A 12777-nucleotide genomic window follows, 5' to 3' on the forward strand; every position below is an offset into this window, starting at 1 on the left:
TTCGATGCGAGTACAAGGATGCAGAAAAGTTCGCGTGCGTTCTTTTTTTAATTTTATCTCGCGGATGACTTCGATTTACATAAATGTGTGTACGTTAAAAGAGGTTGAAGTTAACCTAGAGCCCAGTAACAGTGTACTTGATACATGTATACAGTACAGCTTTGGGAAGTCAGCCGATATTATGCATATTCCCTTCCGCATATCTCCGGTGCTGCAGTCCGGTGCTCCGGGCGCCACGCACATATAATATTACATAACACTGTCTTCCTCAAGGTTAAATATTTCTGCGTGAAGAAGGCTTTGCATTTTTCTTTAATTTAAAAAAAAGAATTACGGACATCCCACGCACATGTTGGAATCAATAAGAAGCTAAGCTTTTATGAAGCGGGTAATTAATGCAATGCTACAAATTTGCCCATTTCGTTCCTTCGTCCTTGGCGTAAAATAAACTGGCGCGTGCATGTGCTCTCGCTCACCCGTGATACGCCATGTGACAAATGCTATATTGGCTCATATTTCCTAATTTCTTCTTATTTATTTTAAGCGTCCCGGGCCGCTTCTTGGCCGATCCCCCGTTGTGGGCATGTGTCATAGCGTGAAATCATAATTTATTTATTTTGTTATGATCATAATCAGTACGCGGTGATCATCTCAAACAGATAGTTGGCGTTGGCACGATATGCACCGCCAGCTTCTCGGCCAATCTCTCGTTGTGGGTGTGTGGAATAGTATAGAAATCATCATCATAATGAGCACACGGATTCGCTCCTTGCGCGATCCCCCGTTGTCGGTATGTGTCATAGTATGGGTATGTACCATAGTTCGAACCTCGCCTGGTGGGCCGAGGTTCGAATTCCGGCGGATGATGCGTTTCTTTTTTTCTTAAAGTAAAGTCGGATATACTCGGCGAGAACCCGACCAGCGACCGACCGACAGACCGACCGAGCCAGGCCAAACCATGGTATGCTAGGCAAAGAAAGCTTGGCTTTAAAGGGGTCCTGAACCACCCATCGGGCTCCAAGCACAGTCCGCGGACAGCATGCTATCCGCGAGGTGTTCACAGCAGCGTATGCATACGCTGCTGTGAACACCTCAGCCAAGTTTTGCGGTCGTGCAGGGCGCGTGAAGTTCGCTGGCGGAGCGCAAAGTCACTTTTTTCTCAAACCATACTTTTTGAACAGAAGCCGGCTTGCTCTTTTTCGGACTCTTTATTTCGTATTACACCAGATTCTCATATGCGGCTGCTATTGGCCAATAGCTGACATCAATCAAGAAGGTTGTCTGGATCAGTGCGCTTGTTCCTAATGTTACTGTGTATATTTATTGACGAAGTTTAATAAACAGGCTGAAGTAAGGGAAAATCTGTTTTCGAATTTCGATTATATTACGCATTTCCGGAAAAGTCGGTCTGCTCACGCTCGCCCGCGCGCCCGCGTAGGAATTCAACTTTGGCCACCCTGCTTATCGGTATCGTAGCCATCAGTCCCTAATTTCGTCTAGTTTTGGACACTCAACTAACCTCGGACCACGTGAAGCTTAAGGTCAGAGCAGTGCACGCATGCTTGCCAGCGCGTACTCACTCCTGGCTGTTCCTGGTTACACGCCTTGGCAGACCTGAGCAACTGATAGCGCTTCAAAATGCGCAAGTTGGATGTGGCTAGTGCAGGACAGCTGGCGAAGGACAAAGCCGGTCCGCGCCACGCAGCACGGCCAGACTGGAGCATATGAGCGCGAGCACGCAATCAAGCCCTGTCGTGCAGAAGGCAAACGCTGCGCATATACGCACTGCAGCTGCATGTCGCTGCGGACTGCGGCTCGCTGAGGACAGCAGCGTTTGGCTTGTTTCGCCCGTCGTAAGTGCCAAAATCGGAAGTTGTAGGGTGTATGCGAACATCCAAAATAAAATCTCAACCGCGCGCCACGGTGACATTCAATAGGCGGAGCGTTGTGAGCACCACCCCACTCTACCGTTGCCTTCGCAGTGCAAGGCATCGAAGGATGAGCGGAAGCACCGCGAAGGGGCCGTTTGCCAATAAGTCCGCTTCTGCTGAACGCATTCAAGTACTCTTTGCGGCAAAGTATTTCTGAAATAGCCTATTTTCACTTCAAATGCATTTCTGCACTTCGATAAAAAGTGGTTCAGGGCTCCTTTATGTTAAGAGTGGGCTGTGCGCAGTCTGAACAAGCTTTCGAAACTTCCCTGGATCAAAACAGTCGACGTGTGGGGTCAGATATTAAATGCACCGCAAATACCGATGACGCCTTCGCTCGCAATGCATGCGCGGCGCGGTTACCACCCTAACAGTGTATACAGCTGCTGCAATGCGGCTACTGATATGCCATAAATAAATATTTCTTTTTTCCTCTGCTGACCAAGTTTACAGTATAGCGAAGAGAATGATTTCCACATGCAGCCTTCTGTATGATGAAGCACGTTGCGGTTCGTCTTGTCCATCGCATTCTTCTTCTTTTTTGGGGGTACCACTGTTAGTTTTATGCTCCTTCTATAGGCTGTATTGCTTAGCGGCCAGCAATGACGCAGTGTGCTTGACACCTAATTTTCTGACGACGCCGTCTGGAGGTAAGGTCCCCAACCATTGAAGTGCGGAAGCGGGCTCCTATTGTGGTCTCTGGGCGCATAATTTTTTGAAGCGTGTTGATAAATTGAGAGGGAAAAGTCCCGAAAGTTCCGCGAAATTTTGCTACAACGTCGCTATAGTTGTCGCTAAAACTTGAGTAATATTTCGGCAATTCAGGCGTTTTGGAACGCTACAGATATAGCGCCAGTATGACGTAAATAATTTAACTAGAGTCTGCATGAGTGAGGAATAAGCAGTGAATTTACTAGCCGTGTAGTGGTTTTTTTTCTTTGATAACGTACTTAGGCCTACATAGCAATGGACGGTGACAGCTGAATTCCGCGTTCGCCCTCAGATTGTGAGGTTCCACACGCAGCGTGATTCGAAAGAACACAAGCAACCTGATTTTCCAAGCACACATATATTTCAGAAATTTTTCTAGTTCTCGACGCTCCTGAAAGCATAGGAAGACTCTGCAAGACGTTCTAAATCACAACAAAATTTGTAAATCTCCACCAATCGAAAATATTTAGTACCCGCAACTTTATAAGAACCGTTCAAATCGGTTTTGTGAAGAATAACAAAATACTAGTAACCGAGCAAGCTTGAATTTTTAGCAAGACATTGCACATTTGTAGGCCTTACAACTCCTAACGAACACCAGCTTGATAACTTGTAGCTACTATGACATAGCGAGCTCTCTCAAACGCGGTCATTACTGGCTCACGTGGGCAAACGTGCCACTGATCTACGCCTCTCTGAACGCCGCGCGCGAGCCTAAATTTAGCTCCGATTGCGTCATGCGTGGCGCGACAACCGCGACATCTGGGCACGCGACACATGCGTGGTCGTGTAATGAATTCTTTCCTCTACACAACGATATCAAAGTAAAATGCGTGGTTGGTATGGTGGCAGTGACATAAGCGATAATTCTATAATACGTTTTCGTTCCATCTGTTTCAGCTGGCGTCCCCCATTGAGCTGCTTTAAAATCGATTCACGTCAGAAAGCAAAGAAAACAAAATTGAAGGTGCAGATGCAATCTTAATGGCGACGCGAAACGCGGTGCCGGGTTCGTGCGCGTCACAGTTACGTGGCAGGTCAAGCTATTACGTGCGAGTACGACAGAAGCGTTGACCTGCAGTGCTCTAGCCATGCAGACAGGTTTACGCAAGCGCGCGACCTAGTGGTGTACATAGCGGGAAATCCAACCCGATTACCCTGCTGAGAAAACAAAACCATGCATTCACTGTTCATAAACAGGCGCAACTTCAAAGCAACTGCCTATCTCTGCTTCACCGCCTAAATATTGGTAGACTCGACAGTCGTTTCGTTTATTGCCATCTGAAACGCAATGGAAAAACAAAAGTTGGAAAGTATACTCGGTCAGGCTTCTCCGGGCCACAACGCCGACGCTGCATTCGCTATTCAAAGCACAAACCTTCCACAAAAGTACAATGTCGCTACGGTAAAGCCAACTTCCAGGGAAGAGACAGCGGCTGACTCTCTTTGTTCGGCGTAGCTAATGCTTCGACATCTATTACTCGCGCTGTTTTCCGCTCTAAATATCGCAAATGAGTTTTTATTGGGGGTTTTTACAAAGTTGCAACTACGAATCATCATCATCATCATCATCATCATCATCATCATGTTTTATGTACACTGCAGGACGAAGGCCTCTTACTGCGATCTCCACTTACCCCTGTCCTGCTCCAACCGATTCCAACTAGCACCCGCGAATTTCCTAATTTCATTGCACCACTTAGTTTTCTGCCGTCCTCGACAGCGTTTCCCTTCTCTCGGCACCCATTCTGTAACCCTAATGGTCCAACAGTTATCTAACCGGCGCATTACATGACCTGCCCAGCTCCATTTTTTTTCTCTTGATGTCAATTAGAATATTGTCTATACCCGTTTGCTCTCTGGTTCAAATCGCTCTCTTTCTTTGTATTAACGTTATGCCTAGCAATCTTCGTTCCATCGCTCTTTGCGTGGTCCTTAACTTGTTCTCAAGCTTCTTTGCCAGTCTCCAAGTCTCTGCCCCATATGTCAGCACTGGTGAAATGCACTGATTTCACACCTTCCTTTTCAATGATAATGGTAAACTTCCAGTGAGGAGCTGACAATGTCTGCCGTATGCGATCCAACCCATTTTTATTCTTCTATGAATTTCCTTCTCATGATCAGGGTTCCCTGTGATTAGTTGACCTAGATAAACGTACTCCTTTATAGACTCAAGAGGCTGGCTGACGATCTTGAACTCTTGTTCTCTTGCCCGGCTATTCGTAATTATCTTTGTCTTCTGCATATTAATCTTCCACCCCACTCTTACACGCTCTCTGTTAAGATCCTCAATCATTTGTTGTAACTTGTCTGCATTGTTGCCGAGTAGAACAATATCATCGGCAAACCGGAGGTTGCTGAGATATTCGCCGTCGATCCGTACTCCTAAGCCTTTCCAGTTTAATAGCTTGAATACTTCCAATCACGCAGTGAATAGCATTGGAGAGATTGTGTCTCCCTGTCTGACCCCTTTCTTTATAGGTATCTTCCTGCTTTTCTTGTGTATAATTAAGGTAGCTGTAGAGCCTCTGTAGATATTTTCCAAGGTATTTACGTAAGCGTTCTGTAGTCCTTGATTTTGTAATGCCTCTATGACTGTTGGTATCTCTACTGAATCAAATGCCTTTTCGTAATCTATGAAAGCCATATAGGGAGGTTTATTGTACTCTGCGGATTTCTCGATAACCTGATTCTCTACATGGATGTGATCCATTGTATAGTATCCCTTTCTGAAGCCAGCCTGTTCCCTTGGTTGACTAAAGTCATGTGTGGCCTTTATTCTATTGGAGATTATTTTGGTAAATATTTTATATAATACTGGGAGTAAGCTAATGGGTCTATAATTTTTCAATTCTTTAACGTCTCCCTTTTTGTGTATTAGTATAATGTTGGCATTCTTCCAGTTTTCTGGGACCCTTGCAGTCGACAGACACTTTGTATAAAGAGCCGCCAGTTTTTCAAGCATTATGTCTCCTCCATCTTTGATTGAATCGACTGTTATTCCATTTTCTCCTGCCGCTCTTCCTCGTTTCATGTCTTGCAAGGCACCTCTGACCTCATCGCTATAGTTATAGTAGGATTTTCTATATCCTGTTCATTACTGTTTCTAATGGAGATATCCTGACTCCTCTGGGTATTGTGCAGGTCAGCATAGAATTCTTCCGCTTCCTTTGCTATATCTTCGAGATTGCTGATGATATTACCCTGCTTATCTTTCAGTGCATACATCTTGGTTTGTCCTATGCCAAGTTTCTCACTGGTTTCAGGCTGCGTCCATTTTTTACGGCTTCTTCAGTCTTTCTCACGTTATAGTTTCGAATATCACTTATTTTCGCCTTGTTGATCAGTTTTGACAGATCCGCGAATTCTATCTTATCTCTTCAGTTGGACACTTTCATTCTTTGTCGTTTACATACCAGCCATTTGTATTCGAAAAGGAAATATTCGGTATTTTCGAATATTCCAAGCTAACCAAATGTTTTGCAACAACCGACTGTTAAAGTGTTGTTACTACTATCCGTATGCTAACCGAAGTATCGCGTATTACCAGAAGTGAATCAGCGAAAAAAAGTTTTCCAAGGAATGCAGAAACAAAATAGATAATGCACGTTTTGCTTTCGTCTTCACGGCGGAAGCCTACATGACAGCCTGCTAATTTTGCTTGTAGTGTCACCTAGTGCTCTTCGCATTCTACTTATCTAGCATCTTTTACGCTACAACCAGTGGTGTTTTTCTGGCGATGGGGTCTTCTTCATGTATTTACGGCACACAAGCCCTTCAGGAACTTTTTTTCCACATAAGTTCCGATCTTTTTTCGGCACATTCACTTAGCATTTATGTAGAGCTCCATTCCACGCAGCAGCCTTTCATTCTTACAAAGCTTATTTGCATCCAGGCTCTAAGGCTGTTGAGTGGCTATTCGTCCAGGTTCTTAATGACAATTAGTGATCTTGTATTTAAAACTTATTACTTGTCCCTTTTAGTTAGCTTTTTTTTTCGGCTAGTGATTACAGCCATGGCACCTAACTATACAAAAATAAATATTCCTACTGAAGATACGCACACGCGTCTGCGTTTGGCTATCGGATATTCGATAAGATATTCGATAATTGCTATTCGTATTCGAAAAATTTGAAATTCGCCCACCTATACTTTCTTACTCGAGAGCTCGATACTCGCGTTTTCGCGCCTGGTTTCTTAATGATCCGTTAAAGCTCAACACCGTTATCTTGTTTTAAAACTACATATAGGTCAAATTGGGCGTTCCACAAATGTCAGAATTAGGGCATGAACATTCGAATCTTAGCAATTCTTACGTGCACTTTCGCCTACACTATATATAAACAATGCCGTTGAAATTATTCAAGCGCGATGATCAGTTGACACGAGAGCTGGTCGAGGCTATCCACATAAAAAAGAACGCAATAAAGTGCAGCCATTTGCATAGGTCGCAAAGCTTGGGACGAAAATTCTTCAATAACATGCACTTCTGTTGTGGTGAGGTTATCAGATTGACAAGGTTTATTTATTTATTTATTTATTTATTTATTTATTTATTTATCTCGTAATACAACCATTTGCGAGTGTCAACGTCATCGTATGCTCCTTTGATTTCGTCATCCGTTCAGCTGAGCAAGCCAAGACGAGCCAATGTAACGTAATCCAACCGCTGCTCCTCATTGCTACGAAATCCAATGATGTAAAATTTGTGCGCTGCTGCTGATGGGCGGCGGCCTAAAGTATTATTGTGTAACCGCGTGGCAGTTGCTCATTCGCGTTCCCAACAAATTCGACAAAAAATGAGAAAAAAAATGCCGTATTGAATATTCATCGCGCGGCAAGTCACAGAGATAAGCCGAGTGGCTCTGCTCCCACGTATATAGTTCCGTTGCTCCTCGTTCCGTTGGACAGAATCCAAAAATCCAAACCACCCGATCGTGGCCGACATGCTACTGGCATGTTCTCTCCCCGCTTCTTTTTTCCGCAGTTTCCACGTGCTCTTCGCTGGATCGTCCCCGCACACCTGCACATGCTCTGCAACTTCGTCAGAACGCGAAAAAAAAAAAAGCGACGGAGACGATCACAGACATACACAAACACGCGCGCACGCGCACACAAGGAAAGCAGCAAGAACAGGAAGACACAATGCATCGAAAAGAAATTAGCCCACTGACACAGTGGCTTGGCAACCGCGTACACTAAAACCGAAAAAAAAAAGGGGGGGAATGGGGGAAGAACCCTCTTCTAGCATATTTTAACGCTTGGGGATTTCTTTCAGTGCCGGCCGAGCAGCGTGTACAAAAAGAAATGCCGGTCACGATTTTCAAAGCGCGCGGCGCGAAACGACCGAAAACATCGCAGCCTTTGAACAATATAAGAACGCGTCTCTGGGCAGAGCGCGCGGAATGAAAAGAACAGAAATACGGTCGGTGCGTGCAGTTTTGGTTCACGACGGAGACCTTTAGTGCGATAAAGCGAGCCTACGGGGAAATAAAATAAAAAGCTAAGCCGGCCGTTCAGGTTCACTTGCCCTGACACAAAAGAACATGCAAGAAAAGAAAAAAGCAAATCGCTTCCGACTTATTCGACCCTATCGTGGTACACAAAAGACGATGCACAAGCTGGCAAATTCCGAAGCACGCAGATGAATAAGCAAAGTAAAGCGTCTAACGGTGCTGATCCCTGTTGTGCGTCCGATATCCTCAGGATCCAGGAAGCACTTCGTAGCCCCGGTGGGACCCTTCCGTTCTTTTCTGGCGAGGCAATTTACCTGGTCAAACGGTAAGGAAAGAAAATAATAATAACAAAAAACGTTGCATACGCAGAAGGCAGCAGCAGCGGCGGCGCTACAGATCGCTTCGCGCTCTGTTGCTTTCCTCTGCCCGGCGCACACCGTTAGTTCGCGAGCGCAGCTCACCGGGGCGCTAGCGTTGGGTGCGCGGGAACCTGTCCCGGAGGTCTGCAGTCGAGGGTGCGCGGAGAGTACGCTCTCGTCGTCTGCTGCTCCGGGTGTCGTCTGCAGAAGCGACGAGGCGCGTGCTCCGGTTGTGTTTTGTTCGGCGCCGGTCTCACTTTACGAGCCATTGTTCGCGTTGTCGTGCTGCACGTCGCGCCGTCGGATGTCGATTAATCCAGCCCTCAAGAAATTCCGAATATGGGTTGTGGGTAAGTAGGCCCGTACGTTATTCCATTGTGGCGCTGCGCTACGACTGTTTTGACGCGCTCGGAAATCACCATCAGCAGAGGCCATTGAAATATCGCCTTCCTGGCGGTGAATTCTGACGCGCCTGTATCGGAGGAGACCTTCTGCAGCGCGCTTCAAAAGCATTGGGGCTTACATCGGATCTCGCAAAAAAGAAAGAAAGAAGAAAAAAAAATCGCTGATTATTTGCAGTTTTCCCTTCTTTCTTTTCTTTTCCGTGAAGCGGGCGTTGCTCACATCGCTCTGTGTGCACCGACCGTACCGACGTCAGTATAGGCCATGTCAACGGAATGAATGCGTGATCGCTCAACAACTCGTAGCTGAGCGGTGACAGCACCCGCCTGTTTAAAGAGCGCGTCTGCCGGTCTCGATGGTACACGCGGCGCGGTTCACCGGATTTCTTCTAAACGCCGGCGGGCCTCGCTGCGGTCCCGAGGCCGGCGTCCTGTGTTTGTTTCCCGAAAGAAGAGACGACGTATACGCGCGCGCCAACAGACGGAAGTTCTAAATACAGGACGTGACTTCATGATGTGTTTGAACATGTGTAGCGCGATTTCATACCGGAAAAGAAACGGGAAGAAGAGAGCGTCAACAGGCCGATAACATGCGTTTAACGCTAAATGGCAGCTATTCAACCAATGCTATCGGGCGTATACATTCGTTGATGTAAGTTTAAACACATAAAGAACAATGTGCCCTCTGGATAGCCGCCCCCCCTCCCCCCTCGATTGATTTAATTTTGTAGTACATTGATCAACGCCGTGTGCAGACAAAAAAAAAAAATATTGTTTGTTCTTGTCCAAACATTTCACGTGACGAATTCTGAATATTGCTTCGCCTATCACCACGAGAGAATGCTGGAAATGATAATTGGCATCGGTGGCGAAGGCATTACATTAATCGAACCGGGACGGTGTGAGCGATAAACTGAGTGGCTTCTGCCGTATGGTTGACACGTGGCTGCCCGCATTAGTGCGTCATCTTAGTAAAATGTCTTGCTAGTGTGAGGAAGAAGAGTGACACTGAAAAGTCCTGTCGCCATCGCGCGGCCAATTCACCTATCTAACTGACTGAGCGATCGTTGCTGCCGCAGTGTTGCTGGCTGACGCTTGACGAGTTCAATAAACCTTGTCACATTGGAAATAACGACACCAAATCGATTTCTGTGAAATACAACTATGTTAACGTTAAGTTTGGTACATTTTGTAGTGGACAATCCCCTGTATATTGTAAGGATTCTGAAGGGGCGCAGCTTCGTGTGAGCCAATGAAGCAGGAAAAAAATATAAAAAAAGAATAGTTAGAAAATCCAACCACGAATTACTTTATACGAATGTCGGTGTCGTTTTTTTTTCTTGAAACATACTTTCTAAGCAAGTTTTTTTTCCGTCACCTTATTCGAGTCGCTTGCACCGCTCGATCATCATCCTGGTTACGCCCACTGCAGGGCAAAGGCCTCTCCCATACTTCAACAACCCCGTTGATGTTGATATAGGAGGATGTGCTTAAGTACTGCACCAGGGTGGCCAATCCTGCTCTGGTGAGGGAGTGCGTTACCGGTTCTGATCACCGGGATCAGGCCACACTCCAGGCCTGTTTATGTAATTTTATCAACACGCGGATTTTTTTTAAAAAGTCCGGTGGAAAATTGCCGGCACCGGGATTCGAACCACGGACTTCTTGCACGCGAGGCGGGTGTTCTACCTCGACGCCACCGCTGCAGGCATTCCGCTCGATCGGATGACATCATCACACGAACATTAGTGATTAACTACGCAGAGTTGCGTATTGCGTTTGGAACGAAGCCACAGTAGCGCAAATGTCGCGCTATGAGCACTGAAACGCCTGCATGCAACACACACATGCACACAACGCGAAGCAGCGGTATGTTATGCGATTATTATGTTGCGCAAGACGATTATCCTCAATCACCATGTTGGCTTAGTGACTGTGGCCTTGCGCTGCTCAGTACCAGGTCGCGGGTTCGATTCCCGACCACAGCGGCCGCATTCCGATAGGGGCAATCGAAAAAAAAAAAGACGCTCTTGTACCCTGCATTGGGTGCAGGTTAAAGAATCCCAGGTGGCCAAAATTAATCCGGATTGAATTGAATTATGGGGTTTTACGTGCCAAAACCACTTTCTGATTATGAGGCACGCCGTAGTGGAGGACTCCGGAAATTTCGACCACCTGGGGTTCTTTAACGTGCACCTAAATCTAAGCACATGGGTGTTTTCGCATTTCGCCCCCATCGAAATGCGGCCGCCGTGGCTCGAGGCATTGCGTATACAGGGTGGCCAGTTTCTCTAGAACAATCTGCCCGCCATCCTTCAACAAATCTGCTGTTATCTGATCCTCCCCAGCTGCCTTCCCCCTTTGCATATCTCCCAAGGCTTTCTTTACTTCTTCCGGCGTTACCTGTGGGATTTCCAATTCCTCTAAGCTATTTTCTCTTCCATTATCGCTGTGGGTGCCACTGGTACTGTATAAATCTCCATAGAACTCCTCAGATACTTGAACTATCTCATCCATGTTAGTAATGATATTGCCGGCTTTGTCTCTTAACGCATACGTCTGATTCTTGCCAATTCCTAGTTTCTTCTTCACTGTTTTTAGGCTTCCTCCGTTCCTGAGAGCATGTTCAATTCTATCCATATTATACTTCCTTATGTCAGCTGTCTTACGCTTGTTGATTAACTTGGAAAGTTCTGCCAGTTCTATTCTAGCTGTAGGGTTAGAGGCTTTCATACATTGGTGTTTCTTGATCAGATCTTTCGTCCCCTGCGGTAGTTTACTGGTATCCTGCCTAACGGAATTACCACCGACTTCCATTGCACACTCCTTAATGATGCCCACAAGATTGTCGTTCATTGCTTCAACACTAAGGTCCTCTTCCTGAATTAAAGCGGAATACCTGTTCTGTAGCTTGATCTGGAATTCCTCTATTTTCCCTCTTACCGCTAACTCATTGATCGGCTTCTTATGTACCAGTTTCTTCCGTTCCCTTCTCAGGTCTAGGCTAATTCGAGTTCTTACCATCCTGTGGTCACTGCAGCGCACCTTGCCGAGCACGTCCACATCTTGTATGATGCCAGGGTTAGCGCAAAGTATGAAGTCTATTTCATTTGTAGTCTCGCTGTTCGGGCTCCTCCACGTCCACTTTCGGCTATCCCTCTTCCGGAAGAAGGTATTCATTATCCTCATATTATTCTGTTCCGCAAACTCTACTAATAACCCTCCCCTGATATTCCTAGTGCCTATGCCATATTCCCCTACTGCCTTGTCTCCAGCCTGCTTCTTGCCTACCTTGGCATTAAAGTCACCCATTAGTATAGTGTATTTAGTTTTCACTCTACCTATCGCCGATTCCACGTCTTCATAGAAGCTTTCGACTTCCTGGTCACCATGACTGGATGTAGGGGCATAGACTTGTACAATCTTCATTTTGTACCTCTTATTAAGTTTCACAACAAGACCTGCCACCCTCTCGTTAATGCTATAGAATTCCTGTGTGTTACCAGCTATATTTTTATTAATCAGGAATCCGACGCCTCGTTCTCTTCTCTCCGCTAAGCCCCGGTAGCACAGGACGTGCCCGCTTTTTAGCACTGTATATGCTTCTTTTGGCCTCCTAACTTCGCTGAGCCCTATTATATCCCGTTTACTGCCCTCTAATTTCTCCAATAGCACTGCTAGACTCGCCTCACTAGATAACGTTCTAGCGTTAAACGTTGCCAGGTTGCTGCTGGGGACTGAGGGGCCGGGGTTCGATTGTGTTGTTCATATAGGAGGTTGTGGCCAAGTACCGCACCAGGGTGGCCAATCCTGCTCTGTTCAGGGAGTGCGTTACCAGTTCTGGTCACCGGGATCCGGCCACACTCCAGGCCTGCTTATGCAATTTTATCAACACGCGGATTTTTTTTTTAATCCGGTG

General features: G+C 46.2%; 1 protein-coding gene across 5 annotated transcripts in view; it reads left to right on the forward strand.

The window, feature by feature from the left end:
* The window catches only part of LOC139049489 (uncharacterized), a 51363-nt gene that overhangs the window by 13095 nt on the left and 25491 nt on the right, over positions 1-12777 (forward strand). Inside the window, exon 1 of one of the 5 annotated variants that reach the window (XM_070524999.1) lies at positions 8272-8423. The exons of 2 other annotated variants lie outside the window; for them this stretch is intronic. In XM_070524999.1, coding sequence (XP_070381100.1) covers positions 8287-8423 — 137 coding nt within the window. In that variant the 5' untranslated portion in view covers positions 8272-8286. Of the gene's footprint in view, positions 1-8271; positions 8424-8516; positions 8808-12777 lie in introns of those variants that run through there. 2 more of the 5 variants (XM_070525000.1, XM_070525003.1) reach the window with 2 other exon arrangements.

The sequence above is a fragment of the Dermacentor albipictus genome, chromosome 1 (assembly GCF_038994185.2).
Source record: "Dermacentor albipictus isolate Rhodes 1998 colony chromosome 1, USDA_Dalb.pri_finalv2, whole genome shotgun sequence".
Taxonomy (NCBI): domain Eukaryota; kingdom Metazoa; phylum Arthropoda; class Arachnida; order Ixodida; family Ixodidae; genus Dermacentor; species Dermacentor albipictus.